We start from the raw sequence: 22,936 nt of genomic DNA on the forward strand, positions 1-22,936 counted from the left end.
CTACATTCTATCATTCTGTGTGCATAGGTACCACATTTACAGTTTACGGTCTGTTTCCTCTCAGTAGAATGTAACTTTACAAAGGGTAGGGGTCTTTGTTTTGTTCAGTGATGTAGACCAAGCATGAACACCTAGCAGGTGCTGGATAAATATTTGCTAACTAATGGAATGGAAAGATACACGAGAAACTGGTAACAGTTGTTACCCTCAAGAAGACCTGAGGTCTTGGAGGGAAGGATGCACACTCTTGTGTACTTTGTGCCATGTGTCTGTATTAACTGGTAAAAATTTAATGAAAAACTTTAGCTCTACCAACAGTAGAACCAGGAAAAGTGACAACCTGGACTCAACTCCTTCATTTGACATATGATGGTCCACATGCAGAGCTATTAGGTAGGTTGCCCAAGGTTACACAGCTGGGATTTAAACCTGCATCTCTGAACTCCAGAACACTAGCTCTTAGACAGTATGCCACAGAGCCTCCTGGTCTGGGGCTCTAATCAGCCCATCTAATGTAGTGTGATGGAAATGCTAAACTGAGGTGTTTCAAAGGGGATGGTTTCCACCTGGCTGACACTTCCCATGACAATGAACTTCAGGGACTGGTCTCAGTTCTTCTGGTATATGAGATTTTGGCTGTATTGTGTGTGGCTTGACATAAATGGGAATGAGGGGCTTGGGGAATTTTTATGAGAACTTCATGGTCCAAACAAAGTGTTAATTTCAGTCCCCTGGGAGTTGGAAGCACAATTCTCCTGAACCCTGCACAGCCAGATATTTCTTCTTTCAAAGCAGTCAAAAGGTCTGGATGAGTTGCTGGGTGTGTGGGGGTGAGGGAGGGGTCTGAGGGCACTTGGCCTGGTCAGAGAGTAATGGGAGTATTCCCAGGAACAATCAGAGGCTGGCTGCTGGGCTTCCCGGACAGGGAGGCCTGATGGGAGACCTTCTGGGCCCGGACCAGGTGGTGGACCCGCCGCCGCTGCTGCAGCCAGTACAGCATCTCTACTTTGTCACGTTTCATCTTGTCCAGGTACCGCCGCCCCTTGAAGGTCACTGGCTCCCCAAAGATTAACTCAATCTCCTCCAGAAGGGGAATCAAAGGAGCCTCCACTAGATTGAGCTTCCTGTGTAGATGACTGCGGATCTGATTCTCCTCCAGGAAGCGACTCAGGCCCATGTCAGTCTTTTGGAAGAAGCGGTTAGGGTCGGAGGCTTGTCGCTCAAACCACTCTAGTCTCCCCAGCATTATCTCTCGCAGCTGAATGGGCTGCAAGGCCCGCTCCCAGGCACTCACCAAGAAAGGCAGCTGCCTCAGATGGGCATTGGAGCTGTACTTGATGGCCATGTCCAGCCGGTCCTTGTCGGGGACCTCAAGCATGGACCACAGCCACTCCAGACGCTTCTGCAGGCTCAGGATTTTGTGAGATTCTTCCAGGAGGTGGCTCCTCTTAGTTCCTAGCCTGTGCCCCAGCACCGTGTTCCAATCCCACTCTCCTGGCACAAAGTCTGGCTCATCGTCTTCTAGCAAGGGAGGTGGGCGCTGAATCTTTAGGGACTCTCTTACAGGGGCCACGATCTCCACAGGCGCCTCCTCTTCATACATTTGGAAGATGACATGGAGGAAATCTGTCTCCTGGTTGATGAGGTACTTGAAGTAGTCACCCACAGACAAAGTGGTTTCCCACCAGTTCATCCATGAGGTCTTCTTAGGCCGCCTCTCCCAGCTTTTGCTTCCTTGGGATGATGTGAGGGAGGACATCCTATCAGGGTTGGACTGTAAAGGGTTTTCTCTCTGGAAATAAAGTCCAGCCAGCTTGGGGTTGATGACACGATGCTGTTTTTCTTGACATATAAAGTCTGAGGACAGGAAGGTCGACCAGTCTTTATCGGCTGCAAGCTCAACCAGGGGTCCCTGGTCAAAAGAGAAGTGCTTATTAGAGACATGGTTCATTAGCTCCTTGTAGACCTCCTGGATGTTACTGCCAACAGAGCGATCAATATCCATTTCCTTAATGAGTTTGGGTTCTAGTTCACCAGTCAGGTGGTTGTATAGAACTCCAGCCCCCTCGACATGAAAGGAGTCCAAAAAATTTCTCTCTGAGAACTGCACAGCAGCTGTCTGGACCACGACCTTATTTCTTAGCTTCAAAGGAACTGTCACTGGCTGTGGCTGAAGTGGAGGGCATCTGAGGGGCTGGAGGTCCCACTGCCCAGCAGCTTCACTCTCCTCAAGGTCCTTCAACATTCTCTGCAGCTCTTCCATGTGATGTGCTGTAGCTGGGCGGTGGGTCAGGGCCGCCAGGAGCAGGGGCAGGCCTGAGTCCAGCGGTGAGTAGCGAGTGCACTCCAGTTTCATGTTCTTCATCATCTGCTCCAGGTCTTCAGCCACTGTGTCCCTTGCCAACTCTGGTTTGCTCTCTGCAACCAGGACCAGTGGGGTTAAGGGGCGTGGAGAGAGCGGAGGAAGGCCCAACTCATCTTCGAGCTTCCAGCCCTCACGCAGAGAGGGCATGGACTGGCCTCTACGGAGCTGGGAGTAGAGGGGCAAGTGGGAGGAGGAAGGAGCCGGGCTAGCGGGAGTCACAGAGTACGTAGGCAGTGCCTCAATCTGTGAATTGAAGTTGCTTTCTCTCTTCTGCATGGAGGACAGCCAGCGGAGAAGCTTTTTCTTCTTCAGCTGGGGAATGGACTTCAGTTCCTTCACTGGATCCAGTTCAGACTCACCGACAAAATCTCGCGGGCGGCTGAGATGGATGAGGTAGTTCAGATTGAGGTTGAAATATGGCACTTGGGCGAAGCCAGTGCTGTGATGCCACGGGATAGGGCAGAGCTTGAAAGCCCCAGCGGGGCCGACGGGGCGCAGCCTGGGCACGCAGGCTTGGGCCTGCTCTAGGGCGCGGAAGTCAGCGAGCAGGCTACGGTAGACCTCGGGGCTGGTGAGGAGGACTGTGCAGTCCCTGGCGAGGCGGGCGGCCAACCGGGTGAGAGTGGCTGATTCAGTGAAGACACCTGCGGCGGTCGACATGATCTTCTGAAGGTGCAGATAGCGTATGAAGAGCTGCTCGCTGCTGAGCAGCATATAGACCTGGAGCCGCTTCCGCAGCCTCAGATTGTTCAAGTGGCTCAGACTAGGTTCGGTGGGAGGCTCCTGCCAGCTGCACTTTAGCTCATCCAGAATGACTTGGGTGAAACGGAGTCGCACCTCGGAAGGCGCTCGCGCCTCCAGCCCGCTGCTGGCCAGCCGTTCAGCTACCTGGCGGCAGAGCGACTCCACCGTCAGCCGTGAGACCGGCTGGGGCAGCAGCATCGGGACCTCCTGCGGGAGGTGCTTCTGAGACTCTGTGCGCGTCGCCCTGCCGGGGAAGAGCGACAGCGGACGCAGCAATCGGTGGTAAAACCGCTGGAGCTCGGGCTCGGGTTTATAAGGCTCCATCTTAGCTCTGACAGCGCTGGCGGCTCCGGCGTTGGGAAGAGTAGGCAAAGTGGTTACTAAGGCAACGACTGTCCGGATGGCCCAAGTGCGCTTGCGCGGCCCGTGACCGCCGCCGCGTGGCTATTGAAGGGAGTGGCAGGGCCTTGCATGCGCACGCACCAGGAGGCGGGGCAAGGAGCGGCTTCCCAGGCTCTGCCTCTCCGCGACGCTACTCGGGATTGGAGCTTAAGGACCTTTACAGTTCGGGTCCTCCGGCTGGTGTCTGGGTTCAGGATGGCATCGGACTCAGAGGACCGCGGGGCTGCCTGCACGGTGAGGGTCGAGGCCTCAAGTGGGAGCCTTGCACGGCAGAGAACCTCAGCCCCTGGGGTGATCTCTAACTCGGGAATGGGGGAGGGAGCGGGCACCCAGGTGGAGGCCTGGGGCCGGGGCTTAACACTGGAATGTGAGAGTAGCAGGGCTCTTGGCGTTAATTTTGGGAGGTGTTGGTCCTGGAGTGATCTTGAGTGATAAGGAAGAAGGCGCTTGAGAAGGAGTCACGTGGGGCGTTACTCCATGCCGTTGGAGGTGGTCGTGGGGGTGGGTAGTGAAACAGGATCACGCTGGAAGGTTCTCGAGCTCTTATCGACCAGTCCCTGCCACCCTTGCAGCTGGAGTTCGCGGTGCAGATGACCTGTCAGAGCTGCGTGGACGCGGTGCGCACGTCCCTGAAAGGGATAGCAGGTAAGAACCAGAAGAACTTTTATGCTCACAGTCCGGATGCCTCTGGGAGTGGAGAGTTCTGAGCAAAGCTTTCCGAGGATGTTGGGCTCTCTGCCTCCTGTAAAACATTCTTGCTGGAAGAGCAGCTGGACTTATGTTGGACATAGGGCAGTTTTTCTCCCTCAGCAGATTTCTTAGAAACCAGATAAAGACTTCTGGTGACTCTACGTTTTCTGGTCTGGGTATCTGGAATCGGCTTGGCTTTCTCATGGGTTGGCTGGGAAATTGTAGCTTCTCAGAATGCAGAGAGGGAGAGAGAGAAAGAGAGAGATTGCTTGATTAGGGGATTTGCCCTCTCCAGGAGGCCTGGGATTTGGGGAGGAGGATTCTGCTCTCCTCCTAGGGGTAAGTGGAAGGACCTCCTAGCCCAAGGCTCACTTCCTTGAACCCTTATCACTCACCCTAGAGTTCCCTATGGCCTAATCTTATCTTCCTCACTGGGCCCTGAGCTAAGACAGGTGCTGGCCTGGCCACCCTCTGCACCAGCTGAATGAAACTGCTGCTCTGCTGGGGAGCCACCCTTCTTGGTTCAGACTCAGGTCAAGAGTTCTGGGCTTCCCCCGGGGGCCCTCCACACTTCAGGTGCAGAGAAGCAGCTCTTCATACACCCAGAGCAGGAACCCACCTGTGCCAAAGCCAGGCCATCAGAAAGTCTTGTGTGCTGTGTATCTACATCCCTCCTTTTCCGTACTTTGGTTTTCACATCAATCCAAGCCACCTCACAGCTCCCCGACCCACACAAGAACTTCATCTGTGGGCTCTCTATTGTCTCTGTTGCTCTCTCCAGTAGCTTTTTCACATAAAATCCAGAGTGATTTTTGAAATCATACATCAGATATTGTCACTGCCTTGCTTAAACTCCTCTAAAAGTCATAATGTTTAAGAGTTTCCCAGGGGCCAGGCACTGTTCTCAGTGCTGTATGTGAGATAATTAATCCATTTAGGTCTTCAGTAGCCCCCTTAGGTAGGTAGTATTATTATCTCCATTTGCAGATGAAGAAACTGAAAAGAAAACTCAACAGAAAGGTTGAGTAAGTTGTCTAAGGCCACACAGCTAGTATGTGGCAGACTCAGGATTTCAACTCTGGAGCCCACACCCTCAACCACTGTACTCTGTTCCATCTCCCAAAGGCCTCCCATTGCATTAAAATTAAATTCCATATTCCTTCCTGTTGCCTGCAGGGCTTTGCTTCACTAGTCTCCACTTTCAACTTCATATCTTATTATTTTCTTCACTCCAGCTCCAGCCACTCTGGTCTTTCTCTTAGAGCACATAGATGTCGTTCCTGCCTCAGGGCGTTTGCCCAGACTGTTCCCTTTGCTGGAATGCTCTTTCCTGACTACATTCAGGCCTTTGCTTAAAGGCTTAGAGAGACCTTTCTTGACCAGCTGGTTGAAGTGGCTGCCCCCCACCTCCACTTCGTTGTTCCCTAATATCTGTTTCATTGATCACACTTTTAACTTTCTGAATCTCCCTGTGCATGTAATTGATATGTCTGTATTCCTGCACTGGAACACATGCTGCGTTATGGGACAGAGACATCACCTGACTTGTTCCCTGCTCTATCCCTACTGCCTGTAACTTGGTGCATGATAGGTGCTTAGTATACATTTGTTAAATGAATGAATTGGCAAGTGAATCCCTTGCACTGCATGCTTGTTTGAGCCCTGGGAGGCTCAGAAAATCAATCCTTTGGGGCCCAGTCCTACTTCCTGTGGGACAAGGGGACCAAGCATCAGCTTTGGGGTTGGACGGGCTGCCCTCTGAGCTTTTTTGATCTCAAGCCAGTTGTGTAACCTCCAGCCTCATTTCCTCACCTGCCAGAGGAAGACGGCATCACTGTCCTGATGTGCACACAGCTCCCGACATTCCCCAGAGGCTTAGCTCACAAGAGTTCTCTGCCATCCTCCCTACACCCCCTTTGCATCCATAGGTTCCTCTAGTTGGACCCTGAGCCCCAAGGCCTCAGGCTACCATGTGGCCCAGGATGAGATGTTGTGTGAAGTGGCAGGCAGGCTGGTTATTTGGGGGGTTTTCTTCTCCCAGAATTGCCCTGTACCTGCCAGGGAGGAGATGGGTGTGTCTGCCTGATCTCTGTTTACAGATTCTGCCCCTCCCCCTCGGTGTCACTGATGCTGCAGGGGACCTGAAGAAGCAATCCCATGAGACCTCGTGTAACCACAGGCCAAATGCTCCTGTCTCTCAGGTGCTACCTCATCCCAGTAGCATTTCCCAGTTGGAAGGAATCTGAACAGCTGAGGTTCCTTGTCTGTACCTCAGAGCTTGTTATTCCCTTCTCTGCCTGATGGTTAATCCAGGCGTAGTCTGGGTTATCTCTCCTCCTGTGAGCTCCGTGAAGACTAGGACCAGTGCTTTTCCTGACCCTGGTCTCCTCCATGCCCAGCACACATTTGTTCAAAGAATATGGAGGAGGGAAACCAAGGATGAAGGGGGCACCAACAGTCAGTGTAGCCTTCAGCTCACAGAGTACTAGCTCAACAGAGAGAAATGCTTCATTTAACCTGTGTCTTCTGGGCTGCCCGTGACTCCCGGCTCCTGTGGGCTCTACCCCCACAGAGCAACAAACACACACACAGAACAGAATGGTTGTAAGTCCAACAGGTGAGCTCAGCATTCAGCGTTCCCAACCCATCTGTGCTCTGGCTAAGGAGTCAAGAATTCTCTTAAAAGGCTTAGGAGCCTTGAATACCTGAATGGAAGAGAAGCCCCTCTCATCCTTCTTTGAGTGGGCTCGATGGCCCTCAAAGCTGAGCATATGTCAGAATCATCCTGCAGGCTGTGTACACACCACGGTGACTTCAGGGATTTGGAGGGCAGTTGAAGCACAGTGAGTTTTGAAGCTGACCCTTGTGGACCACACAGAGTTCCAGCCCACACAGAGGATTCTAAGCAGTGCAGTGTGAGTCACATGGGGAAAGAGGAGCTGCTACAGGAGGACCAAGGAGGGGTCTCCAGCCCATCCTGGGGGCTGGGAGCTTCTTCTCGAGGTGAGCAGTGCACAGGCAGAGTCCTCGGGCTCTGGAATTAGGCTGCCTAGGACTCCCAGTCCTACAGTTTGACTTTGAAGAAGTTTCTTAATTTCTCTGTCTCATCTTTCTCACCTGTGATGTGGGGATAATTTCACAATTACTTGAGTTAATACAGGTAAAGTACAAAAAAGTCCACAGTGCATGCTCAGTAAATGTTAGCTTTCATGATGATAATAATAGCTCCCTCTTTGTTAAGCATGTGCCAACTTTATTGAGATGTAATTCATATATCATCCATTTACAATTCATCCATTAAAGTATACAATCTAATGGTTTTTAGTATAGTCACAGAGTTGCACAACCATTACCACTCTCACTTTTATATTTCATCACCTCTTGAAGAAATTGTACCCCTCCGCTATCACCCTCCTGGCCCCCTACCCCCATCTACTTTCTGTCTCTATAGATTTACCTATTTTGAACATTTCACCCAGAATGGCATCATCTAATATGTGGTCTTTGTGACTGGCTTTCACTTAACGTAATGTTTTCAGGGTTCATCCATGTTGTACCCTGGATCAGTGTTTCATTCCTTTTTATGACTGAATAGTATTTCATTGTATGGATACACATTTTGTTTATCCATTCATCATTTGATGGGCTTCTGGGTTGTTTTCACCTTTTGACCATCATGAATAATGTGGCTATTGATAGCCCACTTTTATAAAAAGATTTTTAAAAGAATCATCTATGTTTCATAAGTTATAGATGACATTTGGCACAAAATAAGGACTCACAAGGATCCTGGGGGCAAAGTGGCATTATCCCCACTTTATAAAGAAACAAACTCAGGGAGGTTAAGGGCCTTACTCAGTGAGAAGGCAGCCTCTGAGCTTGCCTCCGGCCATGGGCAAGTTGCTGAAGATCTGTTTCTTTCTTCCCTGCTCCCAGAACAGGGGTGCCAGCCCCCTCCTGCCCTCTGCCCTCTCCTGCCCTCTACCTTCTCTGTTCTCTCAGGTGTCCAGAGTGTGGAGGTGCAGTTGGAGAACCAGATGGTCCTGGTGCAGACCACCCTGCCCAGCCATGAGGTGCAGGCCCTTCTAGAAGGCACTGGACGGCAGGCGGTACTCAAGGGCATGGGCAGTGGCCTGTTGCGTGAGTAACCACTGTGACCTTGGCCTTGGCCTCTCTGGGAGGAAGGTGTGCTGGGTGTGGTACAGACCTAACCATAGGATTTAGGGGCTTTGGGTTGGAGTGGCTTTGGAGACTGTGTGAAGTTATGGGGGGCTCTGCATGGCCTTTCCAAGCTGATGAAGGGGTGGGGCTGGCTGAGATAGTGAGCCAGTCCTGGTGTCTAATGCCTTACAGAGAATCTGGGGGCAGCAGTGGCCATTCTGGAGGGGCCAGGCCCTGTGCAGGGGGTGGTGCGCTTCCTGCAGCTGACCCCTGAGTGCTGCCTCATCGAGGGGACCATTGACGGCCTGAAGCCTGGGCTACACGGACTCCATGTCCATCAGTTCGGGGACCTCACAAGGAACTGCAACAGGTCAGTCCTCGTGCCATGCCTCGTAGCATCATCATCGCCCCAGCTGTGCACCCACGCTGTGCAGGGGGCTGTATTCAGCCCTTTACAGACATCTTCACCTTTGGTCCTCACAAGCACCCTGGGAGGCATATACACACAGGCTTGGTCTACAGATGAGGAAACTGAGATTCAAAGAGGTTAAAATGGCTGTCAAAGGCCCTAGAGCATGTAAATAGGAGAGTGGGGATTTGAGCCAAAATCTGACCTTGACGCTTCCGCTTGTAGCCACCTTACTGACTCGGAGACGGAAGGTGACTCCTGGCCACGGGAGGGTCAGTTCTCCGTGTCGTGGTGTTTGTCATGCTGTGCTGCAATTAGTCCTTTACTCATCTGTGTCTCCCCAGGCAGCTTATTGAGGGCAGGTCCCACATCCAACTCTTCTTAGTGTCCTCAACCAAGAGCCTGGCACAGAGTGGGCCTGTTTGTTGAGTGAGTAAGTGAATGAGTGAATGAATGAATAAAACAAATGTAGTTAAAGTAAGAGGATGGATCACCCGGCCTGTGAACTGTTGTTTCGCTACCCACCTGCTATCTTTTCTTCTCAGCTGTGGGGACCACTTTAACCCTGATGGAATGTCTCACGGGGGCCCCCAGGACTCTGACCGGGTAAGTGTTCATCTGGGCGAGGCTTGGGCTGAGAGAGACACCCAAGGTCTCCAAGGCAGGGCAGGCAGCTCTTGGGGCCTGAGAGTGGCATTCTTTTTTTGTTGGGGTCTTTTTCCCTCACTGTATTTTGTTCAGTTTAGAAACATTTATTGACACTTTCTGTGTTTAAGGCCTGCCCCCTAAGACTCACAGTCTGGTGAGGAAGACCCCTGAGGACTCCGCAGTTACAATGCGGGGAGGTGACCTTTTCAGGAGCCTGTGGGAGGCCCTGGGAGCCCAGAGCAAGCACCTGCTCCAGCCCATGGGGTGCAGGCAGTGAGAGGAGGCTTCCTGGAGGAGCTGGTGTTGTGGGAGTTAAAGGTTTTACCTAAACTAAAAAGGCCGTCCAGATGCTGCAGCTCCTGGCCCGCGAGTTTCATTTCACACCAGAGAATCGTTTCCCCATCAGCAGTGAGTCACGCGCTGCCTTAATGATTTTTGCCTTATCTGAGTACTACTTGTTCTGTTAGTTACTCATTGTTTTGATTTAGTGGGGAGGGTAGAGCTCAGTGGTAGAGAGTTAGAGTGTGTGCTTAGCATGCATGAGGTCCTGGATTCAATCCCCAGTATCTCCATTAAAAACTAAATAAATAAATAAACTTAATTACCTCCCCCTCTGCCAAAAAAAAAGTTTTGATTTAAATTGACTCATATTTTTTCCTTAGGTAAATTTAGCTACTTTATTTTTAATGTTTTAATCCTTCACGGAAGGCTTCAAACATGTTCTGAAATAGAGAAACTAGAGTCCCGAACCCCCCTGTTCTGTCACCCGGCTGTAACAGTTACCAACTCATGGCCAGTCTTGTTTCATCTACACCCCTGGCCCTTCTCCACCATAACTTTGAAGAAAATCAAGACATCATTTCGTGTAATTAAGGTAGATTTGTTTTTAACAAGAAACTTGATATTGCCCCAGAGAATGGAAAACCAGCACTTCTAGCCAGAAGAGGAGGCTCACTGTAAAAATGAATCAATGCAGGCCTAAAAAGTGCAATTAGAGTCCTGCCAGGGACTGAGGACTTCTTTATCTTTGTTAGAGTGATTAGCAAGTGTTAGGGGGCCTTAAAGACATGTTAATGCCAAACTGGAACTTTGTCCTGGACGTCACCCCAGGAGGACTGTCTTCTCTGCCGGTGGTGGGACGCTTCCTAAGCCCAGTCCACAAACGCCCAACTGCATCTCCTCCGCTTCCTGGGGAGCGAGTGCCCCCTCCCTGGGGATTCAGCAGCCTGGGCAAACAAATGAAAATACCGTGTGTGTTTCTTAATTGACGTAACTTATCTTTTGTTTTCTTGAATTTTGGCAGCGCTGTCACATTTCTAACAGTCAAAAGTTTCTTCTTCTCACGCCCCACCCCGCCCCGCCCCCTGGGAAGCTGGGGAAGCCTTTCTGTGGGTGCAGTGCCCAGCGCCATGCTTACACTGGGTGTGTCAGTTAGCTATGGCTGAGAATCAAATACTTCAAACTTGAGGGTTTCAAACAACAAGTATTGTCATATCACAGTTTCTCTGGGGCAGGGATCCGGGCGCAGCTTAGCTGGGGGCCCCTGGCTTATGGTTTCTCAAGGCTCGACATGGGAGGATCTGCTTCCACACTCACTCATGTTGCTGTTGGCAGGCCCCAGGTCCCCCTGGCTGTTGGCCAGAGACATCCATCCTTTGTCCCCGTGGGCCTCTCCCTAGGGGCAGCACACAGCACAGTAGCTGGTGTCCCTCAGAGCAAGTGAAGGGGGGTGGTTGTCCTAGACCAACGCCACACCCCTTTTTTATGTTCAGTGTTTTTTGTGGGGGGTCATTAGGTCTATTTATTTGTTTATTACTCAGGATTTTTTTTTTTTTGGCAGAGGTACTGGGGATTGAACCCAGGACCTCGTACATGCTAAGCATGTGCTCTACCATTTGAGCTGTACCCTACCCACAAAGCAACACTCTTGTTGTAACCTAATCTTGGAGGTGATGCCAGGTCCAGCTGACTCTCAGTGGTAGAGCACACAAGGGTGTGAATCCAGAGGTGCATCCTGGAGGCTGTCTTCCTCATTGAGCCTTGAAAGGTGCTGAGCAGGAATTAGGCAGGTGGAGACGGAGAGGGAATGGCAGCCTCAGCGGGACACTGCACAGACAAAGCCCTGGAGGCATGAACCAGCAAGAAGGAAGTCTTGGAACTGGCAGCCCTGTGCCTCTTCGGAGGTGGAGTTTCTGAAGGGCAAGAGGCTGCCTTGTGATTTGTGCCTTGGCGTGGGCCCATCTTGGGACAGGGCATCAAAGGGGCTGGAGCCAGCTGCTCTGTTGTCCCCAAGCCCTTGATATAGGCAGAGGAAGACTCGAGCAAGAGCTGTGTGTTCAAGCCGCCATGATGACTGGCACATCCTTTTGGATTTCAGCATCTGGTTTTGCCTAGATGGAAGTGAATTCAGTGTGAGAATTTACTTCCAAGCCTGGTTGTCCCTTTGCACATCTCCTAGCTGGTTTCTAAGCTTCCTTCCCTTCTCTCCTCATCCTTTCTCTTCATACACCGTATTAGAGGGATTCCTCCAAAGCGTGGGGTAACCATGTCATAACCCTTCATGGCTCCCCAGTGCCCAAGGGTATGGATGCTGCCCGGCTGCTTGTTGTGACATTCAGTGCCACCTGGCTCATTTCCACCCACCCGTGCACAGGGGAGGGACTAGAAAAGCTGCCTCTCCCGACCTCCTGCTGCAGCTCATGCCCCCGGAGCATCACACCGGCCATTTGCTCCCTCCCAGTCCTGGAAACGCCTCCCTTTCCTTTATCTTCCTACCACAAAAGTCCCCAACACTAGGCGAAACAGAGAGTGCCAGGTGTAAGCAGCAGATGTCCCTCTGGAAAACAAGATAAAGGGAGAAGGGACTCTTCTTGCTACTTGCTTGGCAGCCCCAGCACATGGTGACATGCTTTGTGACCGACGTTTCCAGCAAGACCTTGTGTACCAGGCACAAAGGCACAGACTTTTACTTCTGCCTGAAGTGTCAGGTTTGGGGACAGACGTGGGTCTCTGTGACTCATCAGTAGGGTCTTGTCACCAGAAAACACTCTCAGGGTTGTACTAACCCTGTGTTTCGTAATCATTAGTCGGTTCCACGTCTGGCTCCCCGCCATGCCCCAAACCCCTTGAGGGTGGTTGACCGTGTCTGCACCCCCGCCCCGCCCGGCAGAGAGTATCTGACATAGGAGGTGCTCAGTTGCTGTGTTATGACACTTTAATTACCTCCAAGGGAAAAGGTGGGCAGAGCCAGGTCTTGAGGGCAGGAGACACCCTTTGTACCTTGTGTTTCTTCTCTGTCTCTGGAGGCTGGATGTCAGGGGAAGGATGCTAGTTGCCTCTGACGGTCAGGAAGCCAAGCTTGGCCAAGTTAAGCCCAGGGGAATTGCAGCCTGTCAGGTGCTCACAGAGTCATTAGGAAGCTGGAGAACTGGGCTTGGAAAGAAACAGGAATTGGGCTAGATTGTGAGGCTGGGATGCAGACTGGGCAACAGCCTCATAGGAGAAGCAGTCTGGTCTAGTGGGCATGACTTCCCACGAAGGCACTCACTGGCTCTTTTCAACATGCTGTCATTCTGCCCGGGATTTTGGTTCCAGGGTGGGAAAGTCCAGTTGCCTTCCTCGTGTCCTGGGCTGTCCCTTCATCCTGCCAGACTGTACCACAGGAGGACACTGGTACTTTGGGGAAGGGAGATCAGATTCTGAGAAGCCAGAAGTCAGCAGCTATGCCCCCATGTGCTCCCCCCCTCCCCGGGTCTCATTGCAGCACCGTGGAGACCTGGGGAACGTCCAGGCGGATGCTGATGGCCGAGCTGTCTTCAGAATAGAGGATGAGAAGCTGAAGGTGAGGTGAAAAATAATGTGGGGGCCCTTTCTAACAGGTCCACTGTCTGAGGCTGTTGTCTCCCCTCTAGGTGTGGGATGTGATTGGCCGAAGCCTGGTCATTGATGAGGGAGAAGACGACCTGGGCCGGGGCGGCCACCCCCTATCCAAAGTCACAGGGAACTCTGGAGAGAGGTAGGTACTGTGCCATCAGCATGCACAGAGGCCTGGAGGGGCTCCGGCAGGTGCTCACTCTAAACCACATGCTCCTCCGCAGGTTGGCCTGTGGCATCATCGCTCGCTCCTCCGGCCTTTTCCAGAACCCCAAGCAGATCTGCTCCTGCGACGGCCTCACCATCTGGGAGGAGCGAGGCCGGCCCATCGCAGGCAAAGGCCGAAAGGAGCCCACCCAGCCCCCCGCCCACCTCTGAGCACATCCTCAGCCTGGGGTCTGTCACCGTCCTCCCTGCTGAGTGCCGTCCACTCCAGAGGGAGGCCCTGCTCGCCCAGCCCTAGAAGAACTAGCAAGCAGGGTGTGTAGGGGCTGCCATGATGTTCCCTTGGCAAATTAAAGTTTTATTTTAATATGTAACTTTGTGTTTTGTCCGTGTCCCTGTTTCCCCTAATGGGCTTGGTGAACACAGTGCCTCTGCCCTCCCTGTCGAGGGCCACCTCTTGGCTTTGAAGCCAAACAGAACCAGATTCAAATCCGCACAGCTCCTGAGGGCCATGTCCTCCTCCTCAGGGTCACAGTGAAGGGCCACAGCAGACCTATTTCTGTTTGTGGCCTGTGCCTGTCCCCCTCCCTTCACTGTGGCCAATTTGGAACCAAAATGGACACCTGATCCATGCAGGGCCTTGCTTTCCCGGTGAAATCAAAGCAGATCCAGCTTTAGTTTCTCCCTGTGGTTGAACCCGTAACGTGGGGATACGGGAACTGAGTGGCCCTCTTCTCCCTGCCTTACGGACTGAATATCAGAAAAGCCGATCTGCTGAGGAGGAGGAGTGAGGCAGATGCACAAGGAGAACCTAAGAGTCACTGGAGGAGGCCAGACGCTCCAGAGTCCACACTCAGCCTTCTCCAAGGCCTGGGAGTCAACAGACAGTCCTGTATGCTCCCAATGCATCACCACCCACTTAAAAAAAAAAAATCAATCTGGCTTGAGTTGATTTCTTTACTCACAACTGAAAGACTTTTAATTAATCTAATAGGGTGCTTGGCACAGAGCCTGGCACATGGTAAGGTAAGGAAACAGTGGCTGTGATCCTGAGGCTCCATGGGGCCCCTGGAGGCCAACCCCACCAAGCTCCCATCTCAGGGATGGTCGGTAGCCAGGAACTAGTGTGTGGGGCTGGGAATTCCAGGGCTCCCCACTCACCTGTTTTGCCCACCCCTACCCCAGACCATGCCAAGCTTGTCCATCCAGGACAAAGCTGCTCTTGTGACCTGATGGGCCGGCAGAGTATACACACTTTGCCCCTTACACTGCCAGCTTGGAACCACGTGGGTGGTTTTACAGTCAGTTGGCCTTGGCTTGGATGCTACTGGCTCTGCTCCATTCCCCAGGCCCTGCCATTCTCCCCCTTCAGGCTACTGACTGCCTCCAGCCCTGCTCTTTCTTGCCAAACCTACACTAGTTGCTTTCCAGCTCCCCTTCGTTCCTGGGGAACCAAATCCTTTTAAACCTGGGCGCAGGCTGTGTTTCTCCTACCTCAGAAGCATTGCAGGAACTCCTCTTGGACTCTGCCCACAGCCAAACCATGACCTCCACTTACCTTCATTCTGGATTATAGCTGGATTTAACCCTTTTATGGCTAGACCACTCACCCTTCCCTACCACTCTGTTTCTGCTCTTAAAGGATCAATGTTCCATTAGCTTTTCTCTTTTCCAAACTCTTAGATGTGTGGTTTTCAAACTTTGCTTTTGAATCACAGAACCCTTTCAAACATCTTTATGTGGAACTGCAGCCAAAGATGCTTCTGCCTGACTAAGGGCTTCCCAAAAGCCCTGGGCTCCAGGGAGCGCAGTTGGAAAATCTTTGCCAAATTCAGGCATTTTTGCATTATCTCTCAACTGCAACCGTGTCCATAAACCACCTGTACTATCATTTACAAAATACTGTTCTTTAAATTAATTCACTTTTAAACTTACTTAAAAAGGAAAATTTAATCTTACTAGCTAATACCTATATGATGATGATGAAGTCTATTCTAAACACTTCACATGCCACAATTCATTTAATCCCCATGAAAATACTACAAGGCAGGGAGGGAGGGGTTAGCTCAAGTGGTAGAGTGCATGCTTAGCATGCATGAGGTCCTGGGTTCAATCCTCAGTACCTCCTCTAAGAATAAGTAAGTAAACCTAATTACCCCCCCCCCCCAATTCTGCGGTCAAATAAGGAAACAGGATATTGAAAGATTATTATAAAATAAATTTTAAAATTAAAAAAAAATACTACAAGGTAGGTTTTATTACCATCTCATGTTACAGATGAGGAAAGTAAAGCACAGAGCAATTATGTAACCTGCCCAAGATCACACAGCTAGTAATGTGGCCAAGTCTAGATTCAGACCCAGGTGGTCTGGCTCTAAGTCCATATTGGTTCTTATTGTAAAGCATAGAAAGCAAGAGTCATTTGTCATAAGCAGAAGTTTGCTAGAAAAAGAACATACATAGCTATTAATATAAAAATTGTTCCTCCACAAATTGCCCAAGATTGTAACTCCAGTGGCTTTTGCACGGCATTTCAGGAAACCCAGACACTTTCTTTGCACCCTGTCCTCTCAGCTGCCACTTCTTCTCTATCCTCTGCCCTGGCTGCTTTCTCAGCTGCCGCCAGCACCCAGCCTCATAATCCATGTCTCGGGGACCTCCTGTCTCTTCTGCCCTCTTCTCCCTGGCTTTTCCCCTTCCAACATTCCAGTCTCGTTTCTGCCTGGGATTCCACACTGTGAATTTGTAGAGCTGTAAACATTTCAAGAAACATCCTTTGTCCCAAGTGGGAGATCTTCTCCCCAGCTGAATCCTGGTAGAGGAGCCCAGTTGGAGTCACTCTTCAGAGCCTTGACAGAGCCTCTGCCTGGGACTCCTGGCCGCACGGGGGCGGGGGGGGGGGTTCCTTGGAAGAGGTGGGGCTGTTTCCAGAGGGGCCTGTGATGTGAAGGCGAGTGAAATTCTGGCTTTGAAAATTTTTCTCCGTTCTCCCTCTGTCTTCTCTAACTTTTCCACTACCAGTGGCTCTCAACTGGGGGGCCCTTGTGATCCCTGGACCAGCAGCTCCCCTGGAAATGTTCGAAATAGCAATTTCTGGGGATTCACTCCAGATTTACTAAACCAGAAACTCGGTGCGTAAAGTGGAGGAATCTGTTTTAAAAGCCGTCTAGGTGATTTTGAAGCACACTAAAGTTTGCAACTAATACAGTTACTATTCAATTTATTAAGGTAATACACTTAAAACCTAGTTTTTAATTTTCACATGAATAATTTAAAAAATATAACTGACACCTCAAGGACGATTGAAATGTCTCAGGTTTGTTTGCTTCTGCACTGAATGATTTTGGATCCTATGCTCTTTGATTTCTTTGATTTTGACTTTGTCTTCTTAAAAATCAGTTTTTTTCTTAAAAAAAATTTTCCTTAAGTCTTTAACTTTACAAGATTTATTGTTCTATGTATAAATCTGGTAAAATAAGAGTTATTATCTTCACCTTTTCTTTGATAAACTCTTGTTGGATACATTAGCCTCCCTTCAATAATCATACCCATTTGCAACTTAAGTCCCCTCAAAATTTAAAAAATTGCCTTTGTATATTTAATATGTTTCATTTTCTTAAATACCACAGATTCCTGGCCTAAAGGTAAAATTCCCAACATACTTCCTGGTAAATCTTACAAATACAGTGAAACTATTCTACTACTGTTTACAAACTTAAAAAAAATTGTTCATTTTAACCAAAAATCGCAACCTGAAAGTCAATTTTTATAACTGCTTCATTTTGACATTATTTTAGATTAACAAGAAAGTTGCAATGTAGATAAATCTTGAAAACATTAAGCTAAGTGAAAGAAGCCAGACGCAAGAGACATATATTCGTATTATTCCATTTATATGAAATGTCTTGAACAGACACATCCAGAGTCAGAAAGATTAGTGGTCACCAGGGTCTGGGGAAAGAGGAGAATGGGGAGTGACAGCTAATGAGTACAGGGTTTCTTTTGGCGGGTGATTAATTTAAATGTTCTGGAATTAAATAGTGGTGATGGTTGCACAACTGTGAATATACTAAAACCGTTGCATTATACACTAAAGCGGTGTATTTTATGGTATATAAATCACATCTTAATATTAAAAAATCAAGGGGAGGGCATAGCTCAGTGGTACAGTGCATGCTTATCATGCACAAGGTCCTGGGTTCAATCCCCAGCAAGTTTGTTAAAAATAAATAAAGCCTAATTACCGCCCCCCCCCCAAAACAAACAAACAACTAAATGGAAGAGATTGAGAGGCATTACAGTAAAAATTAATTAGCCCTCAATATTAAAAAAGTCATTTACATAGGAAAAAAACAGTACTGTATTCTTCCCGCAGCTCCCCCTAAGGTTAACAATTTATGTAAGTATAGTGCAGTTATCAAAGCCAGTTAATTAACACCGAGGAGATACTAGTAACTAAACTGAAGACTTTTTTCAAATGTTGCCAACTTTTCCACTGACTGCTTTCTGTTTGAGGATCTAATCCTGAGTGGCACATTGCTTTTAGCTGTTGTATCTCCCTGGCATCCTCCAATTTGTGTCCACTCCTCTCTTTCCTTGTCTTCACTCCCTCGTTTTGACACTTCTGATGAGCACTAGTCAGATATTTTGTCATGTCTTTTCAGCTTGAGTTTGTCTGGGTTTTCTTGTGATTAGGTTGAGGTGATGTATTTTTGGCTTGTTAACCACAGAAGTGAAGTTGTGCCTTCCTCAGTACATGGTGTTGACGGATCTCAGCATAGGTGTGATTTACTGTGGTCGTTTGGTTAAGGTGGTATCTTCTGAGTTCCTCCACTGTAATCTTAGGATTTTTCCCTTTGCAATTAGTATCTTGGGAGCTACTTGGAGAATATTTAAAGATTCTGTTTTTCATCAAACTTTTGCCCACTGATTTTAGCATCTAAAACCAATTTATTTTTTTATTGTGGCAAATACACAGAATGTATAATTATAACCATTAAAAAATTTTTTTGGAGGGCAGGTAGTTAGGATTTTATTTATTTATGTATTTATTTTGATGGAGGTACTGGGGATTGAACCCAGGACCTCGTGCATGTTAAGCATGCACTCTACCACTGAGCTATACCCTCCCCCTCACTTTAACCATTTTTAAGTGTACAGCTCAGTGGCATAAAATACATTCACATTGTTGTGCAACCATCACCACCATCCATCTCCAGAACTTTCTCATCTTCCCCAACTGAAACCCTGTCCCCATTAAACATTAACTCTCCATTCCCCCTTCCCCCAACCCCTAATGACCACCATTCTACTTTTTGTCTCTATGAATTTGACTACTCTAAGTACCTCCTATAAGTAGAATCATACAGTCCTTGTACTTCCGTGATTAGCTTATAGAATCAATTTCTTAACTATATTTTTTAAATTAGAAAAACAAGACTGATCTGTCAGATTCTCTAATATGTCATTTCTTTAACGTGATATGTACTTCAAATACCAAATATATTCAGATTTCTCCAAATATGACAAAAATCTACGTGAGTTTCATTTAGTTTATCATGTTTAGTTTTAATTCTAAATCTTCCCAGGGATAAGATAAGTGACCCATTAAAGGAACATTTTTTTCAGCTGAATAGGAGTTAGGATTATAGTCCTCAAGGCTGGGGCAGTTTACCTCTGGGGCACATGCATCAACAATTCTTCTGGTGGCATACCAAGTACCTGCTGGATCTCTTAAACTGTTCCTGTGATGACAGGGAACTCCAAGGACAAACCCTACAGACAACATTGGCTTTAAAAACTATGATCCCTAAATTTAAATTAAGCCTGTAAACTATATTTTGATAACCTCTTAACTTTATCACCACATTTAGGCAATAAAAATTGTGTAACCCTCCCCTACCTTGTCATTGTCTTCACTACTTGAGTAAATTAAAGACAATCTATTAGAAGTTGGCTTTTCTTTTTCTTTCTTCCCCTTTTTCCCCTCTCACTTGCTCTATTGGCCACAATCCTAAAGCCATAATAATGACAAATCTTTTTCTGGCTCTGAAATGTGTTTACCACAGAGGAACATCTTTATATAATGGATGAGTTAGCTCCATGTGAGTGTCATCAAAGACACATTATGTTCTATGTATGAGCACATTTAATAGTCATTCTTATTCATGCACATAGTTGGGAAAACCTAATAGCCTTGAGCTGAGCTTTGGGTCCAGACCCTAGGTCTACTACTTTCTAGCTGTCTGACCTCAGGCAAGGCTCCTCTGTAAAATGGGGATTACAGTACACCAATCTCACAAGCCTAAAATCAAATAAGATTGTCCATGTAAAGAATAGCTCCTGGCAAAAAAAAGAAAAAAAGAAAAAAAATCAGTGTTAACTATTATTATTTTATCATTCATTCATCCATCGTGTTAAGGATGAACAAATGACCATCTCAGGACTCTTTTCTGCTGCTTCTTAGCCAGCATAGGAGATGGTGTCTGTATAAATATAATTTCATATACAGTTGGCTCTATCTACAGATGTGGAACCTGTGGCTACCCGGCCAACTGTATTGGGCCATTTAATACAGCAGCTTACATAAGAGCATTGGTGGATTTTGGTATTCACAAGAGGTCCTGGAACAAATCCCCCACAAATGTAGAGGGAAGATTGTAAGAATTTTCCTGTCTTTCTGATCACTTTGCTCCTGTGATTGTAAGGTCAGCAGAATGTAAATGTTTTTCAGTCTTTTCTCATGTATTAATGAGCCTAAAAGAGTTCTTTAAAAATTAAATGAAAAAAAAATTTTTAAAGCACATTATACTGGAACAAAAAACAATGTTAAAATTTGTATGGAAACACAAAAGACCCCCAAATAGCCAAAACAATCTTGAAAAAGAAGAATGGAGCTGGGGAAATCATGCTCCCTGACTTCAGACTATACTACAAAGCTACAGTAATCAAAACAGTATGGTACTGGCACAAAAATAGACACATAAATCAATGGAACAGGATAGAAAGTCCAGAAATAAACCCACGTACTTATGGTCAGTTAATCTATGACAAAGGAGGCAAGAATATACAACAGAGAAAAGATAGTCTCTTCAATAAGCTGGTCCTGGGAAAACTGGACAGCTACATGTAAAAGACTGAAATTAGAACATTCTTTAACACCATGTACAAAAATAAACTCAAAATGGATTAAAGATCTAAATGTGAGGCCAGATTTCATAAAACTCCTAGAGGATAACATACAGAGAACACTCGCAGACATAAATCACAGTAATATATTCTTTGAACCAGCTCCCGGAGTAATGGAAATAAAAGCAAAAATAAACAAATGGGATCTAATTAAATCCAAAAGCTTTCACACAGCTAAGGATACCATCAACAAAAAGAAAAGACAACCTATAAAATGGGAGAAAATATTTGCAAATGATGCAACTGACAAGGGACTAATTTCTAAAATATACCAACAGCTCATATGGCTTATTATAAAAAAAACAAGCAACCCAATCCAAAAATGGGCAGAAGACCTAAAAAAGCAATTTCCCAATGAAGACATACAAATAGGCACATGAAAAAATGCTCAGCATCGCTAATTGTCAGAGAAATGCAGATCAAAACTACAATGAGATACCACCTCACACCAGCCAGAATGGCCATCATTGAAAAGTCTACAAATGATAGATACTGGAGAGGGTGTAGAGAAAAGGTAAGCCTCCTACATCGTTGGTGGGCATGTAGATTGGTGCAGCCACTATGGAGGACAGTATGGAAGTTCCTTAAAAAACTAAAAATAGACTACCAAGTGATCCAGTAATCCCACTCCTGGGCAGATACCTGGAGAAAAATAAAATGCAAAAAGACACATACACCCCAATGCTCATATGAGCACTATTTACAATAGCCAAGACATGGAAACAACCCAAATGTCCATTGACAGGTGACTGGATAAAGAAGATGTGGTACATATATATATTGGAACACTACTCAGCCATAAAAAAGAATAAAACAATGCCATTTGCAGCAACATGGATGGACCTGAAGATCATCATTCTAAGTGAAGTGGGCCAGAAAGAGAAAGAAAAATGCCATATGTTATCATTTATATGTGGAATCTAATAAAAAATTTAAAAATAAGGACACAAATGAACTAGTTATTATTCATAACTTAGATGACTGATTTCTTGAATATGTGTAAGCACAATATGACTGTCCTTTATGATTGGATTATCACATTCTGGTGCTTCTTATTTTGTGGTTGGCTATATTCCTTGATAACTATGTAAGTTTAAAAAGCTAAAGCTCTAACCTGTTCTTAGAAACAATGATCAATACACATATGTAAACTAAAAAATGTACAGTATAGTGGATATACATATTTACATGCAATATAATGTATATGTGCAGTCAAACTATAATAATTCTACCTAATAAAACTGAAAAAGGGAAAAAAAAGAAAGGAAGGATATAATGGATTTAAAGGGCATGAATCTCCAAGAGTTAACGTTCAGGAATTAGAGATTGAGAGATAGATACTTTCATTCTCTGGCAACTGTAAGACTTTCTGGTCATATATTTTTAAAGTATCATCAATAAAGCCTAAAGATAAAAGGAAAAAAAAAGCTCATTGTATCCTGTAGATTTGATTTTACTTTTTCACTAGGCTGTTCAAAATTAAAATTAAAAATTTTTTATTTTTATTTTTACCTAAGTAATTAATATTCGTACACAACTTAAAAAGTCAAATAGTACTACGAGGCTTATAATGAAAATGAGCAATTTCTGTCCCATATCTTCTCAAATCCACTTCCTAGAAGCAACAGATTTCAACTCCTTTGGCCATTTATTCTGGGATTTACCTCCATATTTTTAGACAACGTGACTGTATTGCTTTTCCTTTTTCTTTTTTTAAGGTGTGAAACTGATTTTTTAAAATTAAATTTTAGAACTTCTAAAATACAATTTTAAATGTTGCACTCCATTTACAGTTATTACAAAATATTCCCCATGTTGTTAAAATACATCCTTGTAGCCTATCTTATACCCAGTAGTTTGTACTTCTCACTGCTCCCCTCACCATTACTGGTAACCACTAATTTGTTCTCTGTTGTTTTTTTTTTTTTGTCATCTTCACTAGTTTGTTTTCAGATTCCATGCATAAGTGGTATCATACAGTATTTGTCTTTCTCTGTCTGACTTAAAACTTAGCATAATGCCCTCCAAGTCCATCCATGTTGCTGCAATGGCAAAAAATTGTTCTTTTTTATGGCTGAGTAGTATTTCATCATATATATGTATATGTATGTATATATACACATACATACACTTAAGTTGCTTCCATTTCTTGGGAATTATAAATAATGCTGCTATGAATGTTGGGGTACATGTATCTTTTTGAATTAGTGAGGGTTTTTTTTGATATATACCCAGGAGTGGAATTGCTGGGTCATATGATAATTTCATTTTAAATTTGTTGAGAAACCTCC

The 22,936-nt window shown here is 46.7% G+C and overlaps 2 protein-coding genes and 1 non-coding gene across 3 annotated transcripts; 1 reads left to right on the forward strand and 2 right to left on the reverse strand.

Annotated features, from left to right (window-relative positions):
- Positions 1-456: 456 nt before the first annotated feature.
- On the reverse strand, positions 457-3,433 carry CCDC87 (coiled-coil domain containing 87). Its single transcript, XM_032489917.1, has one exon. The coding sequence runs from the start codon at positions 3,431-3,433 to the stop codon at positions 863-865; it is 2,571 nt and encodes an 856-aa protein (XP_032345808.1). The 3' UTR covers positions 457-862.
- A 152-nt stretch (positions 3,434-3,585) lies between these two features.
- CCS (copper chaperone for superoxide dismutase) lies at positions 3,586-13,829 on the forward strand. The gene is made up of 8 exons (XM_006179486.3): positions 3,586-3,745; positions 4,084-4,156; positions 8,204-8,341; positions 8,555-8,732; positions 9,317-9,377; positions 13,183-13,260; positions 13,331-13,434; positions 13,517-13,829. The coding sequence occupies exons 1-8, from the start codon at positions 3,707-3,709 to the stop codon at positions 13,668-13,670; spliced, it is 825 nt and encodes a 274-aa protein (XP_006179548.1). The 5' UTR covers positions 3,586-3,706; the 3' UTR covers positions 13,671-13,829.
- Positions 13,830-18,514: 4,685 nt separating this feature from the next.
- On the reverse strand, positions 18,515-18,586 carry TRNAV-AAC. Its single transcript has one exon. It is a non-coding gene; the product is annotated as a tRNA-Val (tRNA).
- Between the last annotated feature and the right edge of the window lie 4,350 nt (positions 18,587-22,936).

This window comes from Camelus ferus, chromosome 10 (genome assembly GCF_009834535.1).
Source record: "Camelus ferus isolate YT-003-E chromosome 10, BCGSAC_Cfer_1.0, whole genome shotgun sequence".
NCBI classification, from domain to species: Eukaryota; Metazoa; Chordata; class Mammalia; order Artiodactyla; family Camelidae; genus Camelus; species Camelus ferus.

What these genes read in the sequence shown, in the direction of transcription:
- CCDC87 (XM_032489917.1), bottom strand. Translation starts at nt 3,433, where the DNA reads ATGGAGCCTTATAAACCCGAGCCCGAGCTCCAGCGGTTTTACCACCGA.
- CCS (XM_006179486.3), top strand. Translation starts at nt 3,707, where the DNA reads ATGGCATCGGACTCAGAGGACCGCGGGGCTGCCTGCACG. An exon ending in ACCGCGGGGCTGCCTGCACG is followed by an intron (nt 3,746 to 4,083) that starts GTGAGGGTCGAG and finishes CCACCCTTGCAG; the next exon opens with CTGGAGTTCGCGGTGCAGAT. An exon ending in ACAGGGAACTCTGGAGAGAG is followed by an intron (nt 13,435 to 13,516) that starts GTAGGTACTGTG and finishes GCTCCTCCGCAG; the next exon opens with GTTGGCCTGTGGCATCATCG.